The 20,398-nt window shown below is 47.1% G+C and overlaps 1 protein-coding gene across 1 annotated transcript in view; it reads right to left on the bottom strand.

The window, feature by feature from the left end:
• The window catches only part of C6H1orf198 (chromosome 6 C1orf198 homolog), a 152,113-nt gene extending 151,373 nt beyond the window's left edge, over positions 1 to 740 (bottom strand). The window contains exon 1 of the mRNA XM_078649074.1: positions 245 to 740. Within this exon, the coding sequence (XP_078505200.1) occupies positions 245 to 601 (357 nt within the window). The 5' untranslated portion in view covers positions 602 to 740. The remainder of the gene's footprint in view (positions 1 to 244) is intronic.
• Positions 741 to 20,398: the final 19,658 nt, after the last annotated feature.

Raw genomic sequence — 20,398 nt, forward strand, 5'->3', positions numbered from 1 at the left:
TTAGAGAAAGACAAACATAAGTCTCCATGGTAAACGAATGAGCAGCAATTTGTCAAACGACATAGCCTTACATTTGAACTCTGCCTTTGAACGCACAGCAAATGTGACTAGATAAAAACAAAAAGTGAAGGCCTCTTAGTCACTTTTTGAACTCCAGCATGGGGGGGGGGGGGGTGCGCACCCCCATCTCCCCCCCTCTCCCCAGCGACTATGGTTTGGGCTGGTCAAAGAGTTGAGGACTCACCTCCTCCCCAAAGTGCACCACTTTCTGGCCGGTGGGCGGGCGCAGGGTGGGATAGACGCTGCAGGTGCCGGCCTCTCCCGCAGTTGCCTCGGGTCCCCGGTGGAGGGCGTAGCGCGCCTCCAGCTGCGGGTCCACCAGGCTGCGGTCGATGAGCTGCTCCTGCTCCCGGGGCTCCATCCGCTCCCAGGCCGGCCCGCAGCGCTCCCGGATCCGCTCCTTCTCCAGCATGATCTTCCGGGCCATGGGGTTCAGCGACGAGAAGTAGGTGAAGCGCTTGCGCTCGCGCTCATCCAGCGGCCGGTTCCCTGAGCCCGAGACGGCGCGGGCCGCGGCGATGGCGGCCGACATGGAGGCCATGGCCCTGCTGACGAGGGCTCGGTGTCCGCCGGTGAAGCCGCCTCCGACAGCAGACTGAGCCGCCCGCCTGCCCTCAGCTGTGCCGCATCCTGCTCCTCCCCCCTCCGCAGCACAACGAGCCCCCACCCAGCGGCTGCTCGCAGCTCTCCTCCCACTACAAGCCTCCACCGCCCTCCTGTGTTATTCACTGCCAGTGCCTCATCTCGTCAATCACTGTGAAAACTACAAGGCATGCCCCGTTTACATGTATTAAAGAACAGTTTATAATTCTATGCACCAGCATAATTGCCCAAGTCTTTTTTATGTTCTGAATATTTAAATTATTTACGGACTAAAGACAAAGCTTATTCAAGATACATTCTGCAAATAATAAGGATAAAGGGAATGAGAACTTCGTTGAAAGTAACAGGAGAATTTAAGTACAATAAAATAGCTACGTATTTCCGTGGTGATAACTTTATTTGACTGAGGAGCAAAGCTGTAATTAATTGACGCATAAGCATACTTCTAGGGAATGGACGTCTGTCCTGTGTAATACCTGCTGCTCAGCAAGTGTGACTGGTGTGTGGAATGTTGGGGTGTGTTGATGCTGTGGAATGTTGGTTGAGTGTGAGGCAGTTGGAGAATGGGCTGAGCAGCAGGAAGGCTGCTCCTGATGGGGCTTTCATACCATCTACTTAAATTAACATCTTACATGGTCTACCCTGGACTACTGGACTTCTTATGATTAGAACATCATGCTGCACCCTTAAAGTGCTATTTATAAGCTGTTGTTTTCTCACTTAAGGTACATGAGGCCTATGAAGAACTAGCCAAAGCTTTAGGAGGTCTCAGTTACATGCCCATGGGTCCCAAAGGCCAATTACAATTTTGCTTTTAGAGAGTGTGTGTGGAGGGGGTTCTTATAACACCATTAGGCCGTAACATCAGAGTTTCCAGTACATCCGTCAATCTGCTGTTGCCCACAGTCAACATTTGTGGCCCTGCCAACAGTTATATTCCTCATCTGGGCGTATGTTTCCCACAGTCGAAGAACGCTGGATATAGAAGAAATACTCCGGGGACCTAAACATTGGGAGCATGAATGTTGTGTCAGGTAGGGGGTGGCATCATGGGGCACTGAACAAGGACTGTCAGCAAATGTATTCTTTTTTTACAAACTGGAACCCCAAATAAATTATTAACAAACGTAACAATGAAGATATTCTGAGTTCTTTCAGTGGGCGCTGAGTTGTACGGTATGACATGGGCAAAATAATTAAGGTGGTTGATACACTTGTTAGAGAAATGTGTGTGTAATCTCTGGTCATAGGTCTGATTAGTTACATAGCTCTGTGCGACCCAGAGTTCTAGTTGATACAAGCTAGCTCCTTATGTTAATTATTTTGGAGCAAACAGACTTATTTAGCAAACAGGGCACGAGTTTGAATCAAGCGAAAATGTTCATTGAGTTGTGAGCCCACTGAAAATGTCTGACCGTCACCTACAAGGTAGGGTTTTGAAAACACTTTAAGTGTGGAACACATTCACTTTGCATTCTGAGCTATATACATGATTTATAAAGCGCATACTCAGAAAGACGTACCTGACATAAATAGAAATCAAATGTTCACATTAATAAAAAGAAGTTGAGTCAAGAGCATGTCTGAAAATTATTTTGCCTCTTAGGAAATTGTGACGTTACGTCCCGGTGTGCCACTGATTTCTGAGGAATTTTGAAGCAAGGTTCCAGATGAGCCGTTGTGTTTGACCGCCCACCGCTTTCAGCAGAAACCTAACTCGGGCAAAATAAATCAGTAATGTCCACCAGAGTGAGACATTTATTTTTCGCGTGGTGAACAGAACTGAATGAGTGTGAACCCCCCTAATATTACCGAATGTCAGCACGCAGCATCAGTTTATATAAGTCGAGACTTTTAGTGTAAGATCGGCCCTGTTTCTAGTCAGTAATAGCTGCCGGCAGAGCTGGCTCTTGCTCGAAAAGGCTCTGAGCCGAAATAAATATACCTCCCTCACTTATACATTGAGGCTACAGGGGCCCATTTTCACATGAAAGGCCCTGACTGGCTATATTAAAGAAGTGACTTGCCTCTGAACTCAACACCTTGCACCTCCCGCAACACACCTGAATCGCCTTAGCTGTCTGTGTCAGGTTGGCGCCAAGCTGTTTGTTTAGGGGGGGGGGGGGGGGTTTGGTGTGTGGCGGCAGGGGGCACGGCACAATAGGTGGCTGATAGGGGGTTACATTCATCAATTGTGACACATTAAGAATGGATTATAAGTACTCTCCCAACTCGCCAAGAGCCTGCCCTGGCTGCCGGGACCGCATTTCTTCTGGTGTCCTCTGGGTGCCATTCCAGCTGGTGTCCTCTAAGTGCCACTGCAGGTAAGGAATAAATGTCACTAGGCTTGAATGAATAATTAGTTCGCACTAACTACATGTTGAAAACGGTCTAGTGCAATAAATCAGAAAGACTAGTCTAGCCAGAAAAACAGCTTCATTTTGGACGGTTAAATGGGTGCTGTTGCATAGCACCTCCAAAATTACACATTAAACGGGCTATTTTGATGAAATTAAAAACTCAGTGTGTGCGGCTTGATTATCTCTTTGTAAAATTCAGCTTTAACTGTAGAAGGAATATCTGCAAAGTATATGGCCAGTCCTTTCTTGTGTTGATGGGACATGCTGCCCTGGTAGGTTTTCTTTTTCATACAGCACACCTCCTGCAGACTAAGAATGCATCTATCTATTATCTTTCGTGACTATCTTAAATCAAGGTATCTGTTAACAGAGTTCTTGAGATAAGGTGGCTTGTTCGAACAATGACTATGGAATGTGCTGCAAACTAGCACTGACTAAGCTACTTTGGCTTGTAGATAGTGCTTGTATCCACTGAAATAGGTCATGCACATACTCTGACTCAGCAACCTATCTTAAACCCTTCATCACCAGACATCTCCACCCACATGCCAAGTCTTTTTTTGGGCTATTTCGGGTAGTTTGCGTTTAGGCCCCCATAACTTTTTGTCCACATAAGCTATCTGTAATAATCTTCATGGAGTCAGGGTGTAGTTCCAAGTTGTTATTTATTATAGCTGAAGTTACAGATGGTACAGGTGAATCAAGGTGGTAGTTAAGTGGTTAATTAAGTAGGTAAGTAAGCCCCACCAGGAGCTGTCCTCCTGGATGCTCAGCCTTCCATCATCAAGTGAAGGCTCATCTCTAGTAAGTATTCTATGACATCTATAACATTCTATATATAGGCAAGCTGTAGAGCATGAGAAGATATATGACAGATAGGGAGATTAGAATACACTATACAACACTATCCAGGCCAAATTTGCGCCCTTTTTTCCAATATACTGGGGGTTCTAAAGGTACCCTGGATTTGTGGATTCCCATGGAGGGGACTGACAAATTAGCCAAAATACAGCCACATTTTGGTTTTTTAGGGAAAATTGTGACAAAGTGCTGCAGAAGAAAGCGTCAGTTTTTCCACTGCAAATGGTATCAATAAAGGGTTAAAATCACCATCTTCCCAGCTTTCAGGAACAGGCAGATTTTATCAAAAAACTGCTTTTTCAACACATGATTGTAACAAATGGGGGGTGCGCAGTTCACAAAGTCCAGGAGACCTGAGTATATGAAAACAGTCACTTCTTTATTTGAAAATATTTTACGTTAAGAACATTCCATTCAAGCCATCAGCCAACGCGTTTCGCTCCACCATGGGGAGCTTCCTAAGGCTGAAAATAAATACAATAATAAAAATATATAAGACTAACAAATACAAAAATGACATAGGCAAAACACCAAAATAAGAGACGGCACAAAAGGATTAGTTACTTACCTGTAATCCTAGTTCTCTTCCAGGGGTATCCTCATCAAAGTCATAAGCATTAGAATATTCCCGCCCATGTGCGGGACCCCGGAAACACAATATTATATGTGCCCCACATATATATATACTCACATATATATATAAATACATATATATATATATATAACATGCAATAGCAGCCAATAGAAACAGAGCTGAAATATGCTGTGTAGAATTTCCACCATACATGTAATAATAATAAGCATGAGAAACAACAAAAAAGTTTGTTTAGAAATTGTTTTAATGCTCGGAAAGCAGTAGAAATTCTTATAACTCACTGGAAGCATAGAAAGCTCCCAGGCTGCATTGCAAACACACAGTCTAAAAAGACTGAAAAGCTAACCTGTAGCTGCATAGCAATAAACTGACACCGTGCCTTTAAGGCACTCATGACCCCCAGTATCCCATCATGCCTCAGGGGTGACAGTTAGGTCAGTTGTTCTTTTCGGAGACTGAAAATAAACCCAATAACAAATAGGTTAACAATATCTCCTTATTAAAGAATGTCCTTTGCCCGGGGAGGCGGGAGGGTTGCTTATGACTTTGATGAGGATACCCCTGGAAGGGAACTAGGATTACAGGTAAGTAACTAATCCTTCTCTTCCAGGGGATCCTCATCAATAGTCCTAAGCATTAGAATAGAATAGCGAGCCTCACCTCATCTCCCTGCGGGCAAAGGAGTGACAATACAGTAATAAACCATATTAAGCCTAGTAAACACTAAGCTCGTATAGGCCGTAGGCTACCCAAATAGATTCCTCAAAGAGGCTTGTCCTACTTGAGTATCGGCCCTGGAATCAGACTCGAGACAGTAATGTCTCGTAAAGGTATGAACTGATTTCCAAGTCGCAGCCTTGCATATCTCCGACATTGGAATGTCGTGCAAGAAGGCTACTGTAGCGGCCTTCCCTCTAGTGGAATGCGCTTTGGGTGACTGCAACAAAGGCTTGCCTGCAAGCTGATAAGCCAATTTAATGCAAGAGACAATCCATCTCGCGATGGACCTCTTGGCCGCTGGAAAACCTGTTCGCATTGAACCATAGTTCACAAACAGTTGATCCGTTTTCCTAATCCCTTTGGTCATTTCCAAATAGAACTTGAGCACTCTTTTAAGATCTAAGGAGTGAAGTGACCGCTCGGCTGGGGTCGTAGGATTTGGAAAAAATGACGGGAGGGAAATGGACTGTTTTATATGAAAATCAGAGATGACTTTAGGTAAGAAAGCAGGATGAGCCCTTAGGACTACCCTATTGTGATGAAAGATAGTGTATGGTTCTTTCGCACAGAGAGCTTGAATCTCGCTGACTCTGCGAGCAGAGGTAATCGCCACCAAAAAGGCCGCCTTCCAAGAGAGATGTTGCAAAGAGGCCTTGTGGATGGGCTCAAAAGGTGGTGACATTAACCTGGATAGCACCAGGTTTAATTCCCATGGAGGAGAAGGATTTCGCACAGGGGGATACACTTTCTTCAACCCCTGGAGGAAGTCCTTAACCACTGGAACCTGAAAGAAAGAAACCTGATCTGGTGATTTTCTGTATGCTACTATGGCTGACAAATGCACCCTAATAGAAGCGTATTTCAAACCAGCAGTAGCTAGGGAAAGGAGGTATGGCAAGATGACGTCCTCCTGTCCTTTAGTCGGGTCAAGGTGATGATCTCTACACCATATGAAAAACCGCTTCCACTTAAACGCATAGGACGCTCTCGTGGAAGGTCTCTTGGCCTCCTTTAAAATGCTCATGCACTCAGGAGGCAAGTTCAAATGCCCATATTGCAGGACCTCAGGAGCCATGCTGTTAGGTTCAATGATGGGAGGTTGGGATGCATTATCCTCCCGTTCATCTTGCTCAACAGGTCCGGCCTGCAAGGGAGTCGTCTGTGTGGACACACAGACAGATGTAGAAGGTCCGGGTACCACCACTGCCGCGGCCAATCCGGAGCTATCAGGATCATGTCCATGTTCGACCTGCAGAGCTTGGAAACTACTCTCGGAATCAGAGCCAGGGGAGGAAACGCGGAAGCGAATGTCCCTGACCAATCCATCAATAGAGCATTCCCCTGAGTCCCTGGCCGGTGGAACTTGGACGCGAAGGCGTGGCATTTGGAGTTTTTGTCGTCTGCAAACAAATCTATGGTTGGACGACCCCAGCAACGAAAAAGCTCTTCCACCACTTTGTCGTTTAGCACCCAGTCTGGCTGATCTTCGAAGTGCCTGCTGAGTGCGTCTGCTTTTACGTTCAACTCGCCTGGAAGGTGCACCGCCACTATCGCGAGGCCTCGAGAGAGGAGCCAATGCCAGATTGCCTGAGCCTCTCGAGACAGAGGGCGAGATCTTGTGCTTCCTTGTTTGTTCAGATAGAACATGGTGGTCGTGTTGTCCGTCTGAACTAGGACTGAGTTGGACTCTATCGCTAGTAAAAAAGCTTTGAGAGCCAGGAATACCGCTCTGAGTTCCAGCATATTGATGTGGTATGTCTGCTCCTGCGCAGACCACAGGCCTTGAATCTGAAGCGGACCCATATGTGCTCCCCAACCTTGCAGAGAGGCATCCGTCACTATCGACTGGTTTGGAAGAGGCTGGTGAAACCGAACCCCCACCAGCAGATTCTTTCTCCGTGTCCACCATTTGATGGCGTCTTTCGTCGCTTGGGAGAGCTTGATGCGATCCTCCCAAAGACCTGTCGCCTGGTCCCATTGATCCTCCAGGGCCTGCTGTAGAGGCCGCATTCTCAGCCTGGCGTTTGGGATGAGAAAGATGCAGGATGCATTGGAACCCAGCAGGGATGCTACTTGTCGGGCTGTTGGAAGCCGAGATTCTAGCAGAATTCCACATTTCTGGTTCAGGGAAAAAAGTCTCTCCTCCGAAGGAAACGCTTTTCCCACTTTTGTGTCCAGAACGGAGCCTAGGTAGTGAATTGACTGGGTAGGCCGCTGGACTGACTTCTCCAGATTCACATGGAGACCGAGCCTGTGCAATTGGAGAAGACACAGATGTAGATCGTGTTTTATCCGCACTGGAGACGGACCTTTTAGGAGCCAGTCGTCCAAGTATGGGTATAGGAAGAGTCCCTTCTTGTGCAGAAAAGCCGCCACCACTGCCATGCATTTGGTGAAGACTCGTGGTGCGGACTTGAGACCGAAGGGTAGCACTGCGTACTGATAGTGTTTGTTCCCTACGACAAACCTCAAGTACTTGCGATGTTGTTGAGCAATTGGGATGTGAAAGTACGCATCTTGCAGGTCCACTGAACACATCCAATCTCCGACTTGAAGATGTGGGCATATTTGGTGAAGAGCCAGCATGCGGAACTTTTCTCTGATGATGATCTTGTTTAGAAGTCGTAGATCGAGTATTGGTCTGAACTTGTCCTCCTGATCTTTTTTGGGGACAAGAAAGTACCTGGAGTAAACTCCCTTTCCTCTTTGAGCGAGAGGAACCTCCTCTATCGCTCGCTTTTGTAGTAGGACTTTTACCTCTCTTCGGAGCAAGCTTAGTTGGTGAGGGGAAGCGCTCTTTGGAGGTATGTTCTTTGGAGGAGCAAGGAAACGTAGTTTGTATCCATTGCGCAGTATATTCAGCACCCACTGATCCTTTGTGATGCTGACCCACTCTGCCAGGTGTTGTGAAGCACTTCCTCCCACTGGAGTGGGCAACGGCGCCAGAGGAAGCCACTGCTCAGGCTTTTCCTCCTCTGGTGGTGTTAGAGGATTGTTGATGACCTCCTCTACCTCTGCCAGGTTTGCCTCGAAACTGGGGTTTCCCTTGGTTCTTATTTTGGGACCACTGAGGGGTTTGAACCCTCTGTTGAGCCCCTCTCCCCCTGTTGGTCTTGAAGCGGCGCTTGAATTCTTTCTTTTTCTCCAAGCCCACCGCTTTCACTGTGTCCAGTTCCGTCTTCATTCGGGTCATTTCCTCGTCAGCATGTTCCCCGAAGAGAGCGGAACCCGAAAAGGGGAGATTAAGGATGCGATGTTGAGCATCCGGCTTCAGGCCTGTCAGGCGCAACCATGCCGATCTCCTGGCACAAACCCCATGAGAATAGGAGTGCGCCGCCAGGACAGCACCATCCTCAGCCGAGCTTATCATTTGATTTGCCACCAGACATCCTTCAGTCACGGTCTCTTCAAAATCCTGCTGGTCTTCTTTAGGCAGCTTGGCTTTGAACCTTTCCATAGAGTCCCATAAGGCTCTGTCATAGCGACCCAGAAGTGCAGCCGCACTAGAAACCTTAAGAGTCGACGCAGCTGTGTTGCAAACTTTGCGACCCCAGGAGTCTTGAGTCTTGCTGTCCTTGTCTGGTGGGACTGAAGAAGAACCGGCAACTGCGTGTGTCTTCCTCGCCGCCGCCACAATAACCGAGTCTGCTGGAGGGTCAGATCTTACAAAAACCGGGTCAGAAGAGGCCGGTTTGTATTTCTTCTGGATGCGGGCTGGCACAGCTCTGATAGCCGCCGGAGTTAGGAATACCTCCTTGACAGGATCCATAATCCCCGGGACTAATGGTAGTAGAGGACGGGTGATCGCCTTTTTGTGCAAAGTCTCAAAAATGACTGTCGTTGTAACCTGAGGGACAGACATTTCAATGTTCAGCTTCTGAGCTCCTCTTTGCAAGACATCCAGATACGTGCCAATGTCATCCACTGGGGAGGATCGGGACGTAGGACTGTCCGTCAAAGTAGGGGAGTAGTCCCTCTTGGAAGACCTGGTAGAAGAGGTAGATGAAGTAGACGGAGTTCGTCGAGGTCTACGGTGAGCACTGTGCCTCCTCTCTTTTGATCGTTTCAAACGCTCTTCTCGTCTAGGAGAGCGAGACCTGACCCGCTCCTCTGGTTCTTTTCTGGGAGATCGGGTCCTTCTGGGAGATCTGGTAGGCGTTCTCACAGGAGATTTGCGCCTGGGAGGGCTATGCTTGTCCATCTCCTCCACCAGATCCTGAAGAGGAGACCTGTGCTGCGAGCTGGCATAGTCTTGCATACGCTTTGCAGCCCCAGAATCTCTCCAATGGTCCAAAGACCTGTACCATCTAGGTGACAGTCAGACTTTATCCGCCCAAGGGTCCGTCCGACGCTCAGGTGATTTGCGTACCGGACTTCTGGACTTTGAAGATGCAGTTGAGGAGCCAGAGGACCTTGAGGTGGAATGACGGGAAGCTGACTCCGTTACCATCACCACATCTGAACCTCTCGACGTCGAGCGATCTTCCCTCATGGTCGAGTGCTTTCGGGGAGTCGGCGGATCAAACAATCTTGTTTTTGCATGTCCATGCGAGGATGTGTGGTCTCTCGACGTCGAGCGGCGATGAGCAGGCGCCGACGGAGTCCATGCCTCGACGTCGAACGGCGAGTACCGGCCGTCGACGGAGCCCTCTCTCTCGACGTCGAACGACGATGCCCAGTCGTCGACGGAAGTCTCGACGTCGAACGACGATGTCCTGTCGTCGACGAAGCACCCTGCCTCGAACAGTGATGATCAGCCGTCAACGGAGTTTTCTGCCTCGACGTCGAATGTCTGTGCGACGACGGTGGAGGGGTATTGGACACCCTCGACGCCGAGAGCTGACGAGACACCGACGGAGACTGCCTCCTCGACGCCGATCGACTCTTCCCTGTCGACGGCGGAGGGGTCTTGGTCCTCGACGCCGAACGTCGCTTCTTCGACGACGGCGGAGGAGTCACACTTCTCGACGCCGGTCGACGTCTGGATGACGACGGCGGAGGGGTGACCTCCCTCGACGCCGGTCGTCGCCTGGTTGACGACGGCGGAGGGGTCTTGGAACTCGACGCCGACCGTCGCCCGGTTGACGGCGGCGGAGTTCCCTTCCTCAACGTCGGACGTCGCCCGGTTGACGCCGACGGAGGGGATTTCGACGATGGAACTGGATCCTTCGACGTCGTCGACGTACCTGGTCTTCTCTTCGACGGCGAGCCCGCCGTCGACGGTAGTTTAGATGATGAATGATCCACCGGTGGTTCTTTTCTCAGCGCGAGCCCGACGCTGAGGGTGAGGGGTGTGAAGACTTCTTTTTGGAAGATGAATGAGTCTTCTTGGAGCCCTTCCTCACCGGAGATCTTCCATTTGATGACCTATGAGCTAGGCCATAAATGCGAATCCTCTCCCTGTCTTTTAAAGTTCTTCCTGACAGGTGTTCACAATGAGGACAGGTGCCTGGATCATGTTCCTCAGGCAGACACAGGATACAGACGTCGTGGTTGTCTGACTTGGCCTTCTTGTTGCGACAAGAAGGGCATTTGTCAAAGATTGAAGGCATTTTCCGGAGAAAAAGCTCACCAAAATGACTGAAAAAGACAGTATCTTACTTGACTAGATGTTAAATGTCGAGTAAGAACAAAAAATTGTCAAAAGTGAAGAGTTTTTCTGTCAAAAAACAGGAAAATTAGTGGAGCTGTGTAACCAGGGTCCTTCTCTGAAGGAGCCGGAAAGAACAACTGACCTAACTGTCACCCCTGAGGCATGATGGGATACTGGGGGTCATGAGTGCCTTAAAGGCACGGTGTCAGTTTATTGCTATGCAGCTACAGGTTAGCTTTTCAGTCTTTTTAGACTGTGTGTTTGCAATGCAGCCTGGGAGCTTTCTATGCTTCCAGTGAGTTATAAGAATTTCTACTGCTTTCTGAGCATTAAAACAATTTCTAAACAAACTTTTTTGTTGTTTCTCATGTTTCTAATGCTTATTATTATTACATGTATGGTGGAAATTCTACACAGCATATTTCAGCTCTGTTTCTATTGGCTGCTATTGCATGTTATATATATATATATATATATATATATATGTATTTATATATATATGTGAGTATATATATATATGTGGGGCACATATAATATTGTGTTTCCGGGGTCCCGCACATGGGCGGGAATATTCTAATGCTTATGACTATTGATGAGGATCCCCTGGAAGAGAAACATAATACAATGTAGGAGTATAAATTTACAGAATTCTCTCAATTGCTAGAGATAAAAAGCTACTCAACAAAAAGACAAAACACAACAATGATAATGACAATCTATACACCATAACCCTCACACATATTGTGCTAAGAACAAATGAAGCACATAGTTTACTACAATAATAAAACATAATCAAATTGATATATTTTGTGCTACTTAGAAAAGTTTACATTTTTGGAGAAATATCCCTGTTGACAGCTCAAGTTTCCATTTATACATTCATATTAAAAGATCTATTTTTTAAGAGGGCTTTAGAAAAGAGGATAAACAATAGGTGAAAGAGGGGGAAGAGGAAGCAGGAAGAATAGTACCATATCAGGAGGAAGGGGAAGAGGAAACAGGAAGAATTGTGCCCTTCTGTTACAATGCCCCAGACATAGGTTTTAATCCTGTAATGCCATTTTAATAGATGGCACAGGATGACTTTAAGCATATACCAACTCTAAAGTACTTGGTACAAAAAATTGAAGCTTCTCATAGGAGTTCTCACGGAATCTGTTGAGCCTTTGGTTGTTTGTATTATGCTTGTTCTCTGCCTATCTCTGCGTTTTGTCTTTTCTCTGAGCCATGGTTTTTTCTATTTATTGACACAAACATTTATTACTAACCTCGTACCATGGTTTCTACTACTCATTTGCACATATATTCATTTCCTCTAATCCCTTCAGTTTTCTTTATTTGCATCATGGATTGCCCATCATTCAGAAACAATGCCTTTCCCATTTATAAATATTCAGGCTTTAAGATGTGAATCCCTTGGAGTATTCTCCGTATTGTATCATTGACTGTTAATTTCTTTCCCCTATTTTAAATATTCAGGCCCTTTTTGGACCTAAATTGGTATTTTCGTTACTCAGGTTAATTTAGGCAATGCACGCTCTCACTGAGGTGAGTTTACTTTTCCGCTCAGTGACTGGTCCGTGTGGATCGAGTGGCTGCTCATGGTTTTGCTACAACTATCACAATGAAACTTCAATCTAGATTCTATTACGGGACCGGAGGCTTCAGATTATACTTCTCTATCGTTACTGCAAAAACACAGCAGCCAATGAAAATGCATATTTTCTTTTACAAACAGTATAAACAACTACATTGCCCATGATGCATACATATTAGCCACGCCTCCATAGTTCATAAGAACCCTCTGCGTGGTCCCATCATTCTCTTTCTTTGCTGCTCACAGCAAGAGTTAAGTGCACATTCTATGTTCCTCACTCTGCCTTGCAGGGGTTTTTTATTTGTGTTATTGAGTATGTCTCTGATGTACATGGTTATTTTCATAGCATTAGTATTATAGCTATGGTTCCACTTTCATTGGTGAAATTGTACCTGTGAGGGACGCTCCGTTTCAGGCTTTCTTTGGGTCCGGAGCGTCGCTCCGTTTCTGGCGCTTTATTTCCCTTTCCTCATTGGGGCATTAGAGCGGAGTTCTCCCGCCTCGCTGACTGCGACGCTCCAGTCGCGTCTCTATACACGGTCATTGACCGGCAGAGCGGCGGCCACTGATCTAACCGGAGCCTTTGTTCCCGGCATTGCGCACTAGGCGCCGGCGTTGGGCCCCCTAATAGCCCTCCTCCGCCGCACGCGCCGGGTGGCTCTCGGCCGACGCGCGCGCCTAAACGCTGCCAATTTGGGCTACTTTTTGGCGTTTTTTTGGTAGCGTTTGGGCGGCGCGCCTCGGCGCGAACCCCTGCTTCGATTTAAATGCATTGTGGAGCGTTTTTCTTGATCCGTTGCCACTCTGTTGGGTTCGTATTCACAAAAGGTTGTAAAATACTGGCCATAGAGTGGGCACACACTCTAAGTATCATTATTTGGCCTAGGTCACTGACCTGTTGGATTACAGCTTTACTGAGGGGGCTATAGTAGTACTTGCTTGTGCTTGTGGGTTGACCCCCCCATTACCCCTCCTGGTGGTTGTGCTTGCTGTCAAAACATCAGGAATTCTTTTGGCTTGTAGCTATACCACTCCACCTATAATATGGATGACTGGGTTAGATACCCTAATGAAGATGAGGAAGAGGAGGAGGTGTATGAAGGTCAGCAGGAGGCTGTCCTCGAGGATAACCTCGTAGAAGCTTTGGACGCCTCTGTCCAGTCCTCTGTAAGCAGAGCAATGGAACACACGGTCCCTCTGACCGTTCAACAAGCCCTTGCGGTAGCCCTGCGACCTATTAGGAAGCAGTTGGAGGGTTTCGCCAGAAGACATGGTTATGATAAGAAACCGCAGAAAAGAAAGTTAGAAGCCTCTACTTCTGGTGAGGGCATGATTGCCCCTAAGCAATGGCCACATGCCCAGGCTCTATCAGCGCTGCCCGCCAGTGGGGCTACAGACCATTCCTATGCAGGGACTAAATCCAAGGCTAAGCTAAAGGCCCATACGAATGCGGATACCGATACCACCACAACCAACACAGACACTGACACCTCGGAGGAACCTCCTCTCCCAAAGAAGGTGAAGATCTCGCTAGCCTCAGCGGAACCTTTGAATACCCCGTTCACATTTGACCCCTCCGAAATCATGCACCCCCAATCTTCGGACTGGGTACTGCCTCCCGCGGTCGCTGACTACCTACACGACAACTTGAGAAAAGGTTTTTACCGAGAGGTGCGCAATCGTCTGAAGTCGGAGTGCCCACGCCCGGACCTGCAGGACAAGGTGGCGGAAACGCCTGACATCGATGCTAGCCTGCTGACATTCTTAAAAAAGTTCTCCAAGGACCCTAAACGTGGCATTGACCGGGCCTGGCGCGGCTGCCAAGATAAAATGCTCAACATTGTGGGTCCTTTGGCCAAAATATTGGAGATGGCTTGGGCGGCCAAGGAAAGCGCAACGCCGATAGACCCGGATAATATTGCGGGCTGGACCCAACGTGCCATATGTCTCATTGGCAACACGAATTGTGCAATCTCGTCAGAGAGACACAAGTCTCTACTAATCCGGATGGACAGCAACCTTACAGAGCTGGCAGACGCCGAGCCGGGACCCTTAGCAGGGGGTCAGCTCTTCGGAGAGCGCTTTGTCAAAAACGTTTCGAAATACGTCGGTACTTTTACATCTCTTGATAAGGCGCAGACAGGAATAAAAAGAGTCTTCAACCAGGGTGTTTTTAATCGGGCCGGACGAGGCGGGGGCCGCTTGTCAGGCCGAGGATTCCAGCAAGGTTCCCAGAGAGGCGACTTTGGTCGCGGAAGAGGCGACTGGGACTCCACACGTGGGGGCACCAATTATCCTTCCTGCAGAAGATTTAACAGAGGGCGTTTCCAGTCCGGCAACAACAGGGCGAACTTCAAGGCCCAACAATCCACAGGTGAGTGTGGTAGACCATTCATTTCTTCCTTTGGGGGGGTCGTACTCGGCACTGTCTACGGCAGTGGCGGGATCTAACTCAGGACGCTTGGGTGTTGCAAACCATTCAGGGTTTTCAGTTAGAGTTTTACTATCCTCCGTTTCAGTCAAATCTTCCCGCAGATCTCAATTTTTCCCTACAAGATCACAATTTTATAAACGAGGAGATCGCAGAGTTGCTGCAGAAGCACGCGACAGCACCGTGCAACGAGGGGCCTCACGGCTTCTGCAGCAACATATTTATTGTACAGAAGAAAGGGGGTGGGAACAGGTTTGTTCTGAACCTCAAAGAATTCAATCAGTTTCTCACATACAATCATTTCAAGATGGAGGGGATCCATCTTCTAGCGGACTTGTTGCAGGAAGGGGATTGGTTGGTCAGGCTGGATCTCAAGGACACCTACCTCTCCATCCCTATCTTCCCGCCACATCGCAGGTTCCTCCAGTTCAGGTGGAACGGCCGATGGTACGAATATTTGGCTCTTCTTTCGGGCTCTCCACAGCTCCTTGGTGTTTCATCAAGGTGATGAAACCGGTGGTCGCCCATCTCAGGGAGCGAGGGATACGACTCATAATATACTTAGACGACATCCTGATCATGGCACAAAGTGAGGCCTCTCTCCTGCAGCACCTGGGTCTCACGACAATGCTGCTTCAGAGCTTAGGGTTCGTAATCAACCTGAAGAAGTCGCTGGTTGCTCCGACTCAGTTGATAGATTTCCTCGGGTTCTCGATCGATTCTCGGTCGGCTTAGTTTTCCCTCCCCAAGGCGAAGTTGAGGGATCTCTAGAAGGAGATCCTGGCGCTGTTGAACAGGCAGACGGTCTTGCTCAGGGCCATTGCCAGAGTAGTAGGAATTTTGGCCTTGTCGATTCAGGCAATCTTCCCGGGTCCTCTTCACTACAGGGCTCTTCAGCGCCTGAAGATCAGACACATTCAGAAAGGACTATCCTATGCGGACACCATTCCTCTGTCTCAGGAGGTCAGGACCGAATTGCAGTGGTGGCTAGGTCACGTAGACGCCTGGAACGGCAGACCAATCTTCGGTTCTCAACCCGAAGTAGTTATTGAGTCCGACGCCAGCCGTTGGGGCTGGGGCGCACGCTGCGGAGACATCTCAACGGGCGGCAGATATTCTCCGCAAAAGTTATCTTTGCACATAAATTGCTTGGAACTGCTCGCAGGGTCCTTCGCAATTCGGACACTGTCCCCGAAGCAGACCTCTTGTTGCATCCTCCTCCGCATGCACAATGTGTCCGCGGTGAGGAATATCAACAAGTTGGGCGGCACGAGATCGTCTCTACTGGTAGAGATAGCCAAAGACTTTTGGCATTACTGCCTCACTCATCAGTTTTCAGTGATGGCGGACTACATCCCGGGCCAGTCCAACCAGGTGGCGGATTGGAATTCCAGACACCTAAGGGACTACAGCGACTGGAAGTTGCTTCCCAAGGTCTTTCAGTGGCTTCAGTCACTTTGGGGTCCCTTCCAGACGGACCTCTTCGCTTCCAGACTCAAGTGTCGGATTCCTCAGTTTTTCAGCTGGAGGCCGTATCCAATGGCACAAGCGACCGATGCTTTTCTGCAGGATTGGTCGGGCGCGACACAGTATGCATTTCCCCCATTCTTGCTGATCCCCAGGGTGATGACTCAGGTGATCAGACAAAGAGCAGAGATAGTCCTAGTGACTCCGTGGTGGACGTCTCAACCATGGTTTCCAAAATTGTTACAGTGGAGCTGCGACCTCCCCAGGTTGCTCCCGGAGTCGAGCTCGTTGTTGCTGGGACCTCTTCAGGAGTGGCATCCCATGATTCTGGACGGGCGGATCACGCTGATGGCATGGAAGCTTTCAGGGAGCAGTGGCACTTGCCAGGAGTTTCGGACAAGGCTTCTGAGTTTATCAGACAAGCCTCGGCACCTTCCACCAGGAAGCGATATTCCTCAGCCTGGAAGAGCTGGATGGATTGGTGCTTGGAATGACATTTGGATCCCGTGGGGTCAGAGTTACCCCACCTGTTGAATTTCTTATCAGACAAAGCAGCTGAAGGTCTGGCTTATCGATCGGTCAATAATTTTCGATCGGCCATTTCAGCGGGGCATGCACTGGTGGATGGCAAACCGGTGGGCATGCACCCGGTGGTATGCAAACTCCTTAAAGGAATCAGGGTTGCTAACCCACCTGAGCCCAAGTATTCAGGTCTGTGGGACGTTTCCTTAGTTATATCATTGTTCAACCGTTGGCTTGTTAATACTCTCCTATCTCGGAAACAGCTTTCGGCCAAGTTGGCTATGTTGCTGTGCCTGTCGTCGTGCAGACGTTCATCGGATGTGAGAGCACTCGACGTTACAGGTAGAGTATTTACCCCTGAAGGGGTTTCTTTCAGTATTACCGGACGTACCAAAACATTGTCTCATCATATTGATTACAATGCTTTCCCAGAAAATAAAAAATTATGTGTGGTACAATGTTTAAAGACGTATGAGAAATGTACAAGGGTCTTGAGACCACAAGGTTGTTCTCAGTTGTTGATTGCACTGCAGAAACCATTTAAACCAGTGACAGCTGCTACTATTGCCAGATGGCTTCGATTTGTAATGCAAGAGGCTGGTATTGACACCCAAATGTTTGGTGCTCATTCTGTAAGAGGTGCTATGGCGTCAAAATCATACATGTTGGTTTCTAACATTCAGGACATTATGCGTTGTGCAGATTGGTCCTTTTGGTCAACTTTTAAAACTTTCTATTATAAGCCGGTGGGTGATATTACTACTGTGGTTTTTAATGAGCGTTAAACTAGCATAATCTGAAGCCTCCGGTCCTGTAATAGAATCAAAAATGTGTTAGCATCCGCACCACAAATTTTCAATTCTATTAAGGACACGGAGGCGAGGATTATCCCACCCGGCTTTTGTTGACAGTAAAAAAGCTTACCCGCCCATGTTCACTGTTATGACATTTGGTTTATACAGTGGTTACGGTTGTCTCATTTCCTTTTTTTCAGGATCAGACAAGAAGTCTGACTAGACGAAGATGGTTGGCACGAGCCTTCGCTTGAAGACTGGTTTATTCTTCCACGTTGGAGGGGATGTTGGACTTATTCATGTTTATGTTGGACTTGCGTTCTCTGCAAAGAAAGAGGATGATGGGACCACGCAGAGGGTTCTTATGGACTATGGAGGCGTGGCTAATATGTATGCATCATGGGCAATGTAGTTGTTTATACTGTTTGTAAAAGAAAATATGCATTTTCATTGGCTGCTGTGTTTTTGCAGTAAAGATAGAGAAGCATAATCCTCGCCTACGTGTCCTTAATAGAATTGAAAATTCTTGGCACGAATGCTAGCAAATTTTTGATTCAGCTGCATTTATTCTATTTTGATCATACCAATGGCAGTGCGCATGCCTGGCTGGATGACTCGTTGTTATGACAACTGATGTGACGCCCGGCTTTGATACTTGCAGATCGTTACGTAATTTTTCCACTTAATTTACAGCCGCTATTACGATTTCCTCTTTCCTTGAAGGAATTATACAAGTGGAGGGAATGCTCTTCATATGGCTATTGATGGATACCGCTGCCTGGTTTTATTCCGATCCCAACTTGCAATGCAGTCAAATTTCTTTGCGATACCGATTGAACACGTATTATTCCTACAGGCATTTTTGGGTACTGTTTCTTAGGTTATTACTAATTTATTGTGCTTATATGCCATTAGCACACCCTCATAGCGACTAGCCCATGATTGCTTGAAGGTAGTTATGATCATTCCAAGATGGCGGTCGAGTATCTAAATAGTTCAGAATTGACTGAGAGGGGTTGTGCGTGGCTCACGCGTACTGATTGGTTGGGTGTTCGAGATTGCGAACGGAGTTCCGTGTACTTAAACCCAGCGTTTTCTCGAGGCTGGGCCTGCTTGGGAGATCTACACGCCGGAACTCCGCGGAACTTAAGGTATTTAAATCGGGAGCGCTGGAGGGGAACGTTTATTACGATTGCAGCACTTGGTTCGGGGTAATGGTAGTTTAGATGCGACCTTTTGGCCAAATGTACTTTAGTATTCACAACAGTGTGGGGCTGGGATGCAATTTGTTTTATTGCTCCAGAGTATATGCCTTGAGTATTTGAACCAGTACCTACATTGCCCAGCCTTCTATCACTAGACTACATTTTGCTCAGTGCTATTACAACTCAAAGCGGGACAATGTTGCTTGGAAAATTATTATTTTAGGGCTTACGGATTGCATGTTCAATGTGAAGAGTTGTGCCTGGTCATACTTCTCATGGTATAAGGGGTTTCTGGGATATGGAGTCCGGATGGGACCAGACTTGGTTTGTCTAAATGATTATTTTCGGAGGCGCTTTTAGCATGTTTCTTATGATTTTTTCTTATGTGATGTTTAGAAGGATTGGTGAAGATCAATCTATATAGTTGTTTACCATTATGTGATGGGAATGTTGTGTTTTTTCAGCTCTTATAACTCGTGGGCCGCGATGCAATACATGCGGTGTCACTGAATTGCAGCCGTTGTATGGAGGTTACTGGAGGAACCAGTTATAGGTATGGGATGCGTTTGAAATATTTTTCCATAGTGCAATTCGTTGTCTACACTATGTGGGACTTTTTCCCTGTTACATCACATTATGAGACCATCATGAGGGAAAAACCATTTCCTAGGGACCTTTGGGACTGTCTCGCGCTCTCTGGCAGTGACAGGGTCGACAGTTTTTTTAAAATTGCTGTATATAAAGATTTACTTTATTTCAATTCATTTTAATCATCATTGAAATGCTCCTTTTTTCTTTCTCTACAGACACTGGGAGTTATTGACATTGCTTTCTCAATATCGTTACAACGGACTGCTCTGATCCCAATTGGGGTATAAAACTAGTCAGAATTACAGGTGGGTTGACTGCGCTCCACCTCCTGTGTGATGTGGTTATTGGGGTTTTTCAGACTATGTGCCGATATTAATTGGTGCTATAGTTCTCATAAGAGATCTTCTGCTCTGTGCAATCAAGGATATTTGGTTATGGCCAATATTGCTTATTCATTTTCTGTCCAATTTCTTCACACTAGATTGTGGCCTATTTAAGTCGTCTCTATGGATACTTCTCCCGTCTGATACCTTTCCGATACCGAATTATTTCTGATCTGCAGACCTTACTATGGCTGGCACCGAATAGCAGGTGTGTTAGTAATCTGCAATTCAGCATGAATCTATATAGATTGACAAATGTATTGGGTTCATACTAAATGTTTAAAATTAGTTTATTATCTATAGGTTTTGGTACTTACCTTATCTGAATTCATGTTTTATTATTTTATTCCTAATGATTTTCATGCGACGGAAGAACCACTGACCTAACAATCTTCGAAATTCACTTCCTGGATGTGCCTCCGGATTGAGTTGGATATTTATTATTAACGGTGCGTTCACAATGCCCAGATGTGGTTCAGTGCCTCGGTGCTAACTACTTTTTTTCTTCCTCAAAGTTTACTTTTAGGAGTATGATCTCACTTTATTTGCCTTACAACCAGCATGCAGTCCTGTTATTAAGCGTCTCCCTGATGGGCGGTACATATATTTTTGTCTT

This window comes from Lissotriton helveticus, chromosome 6, assembly GCF_964261635.1.
Source record: "Lissotriton helveticus chromosome 6, aLisHel1.1, whole genome shotgun sequence".
NCBI classification, from domain to species: Eukaryota; Metazoa; Chordata; class Amphibia; order Caudata; family Salamandridae; genus Lissotriton; species Lissotriton helveticus.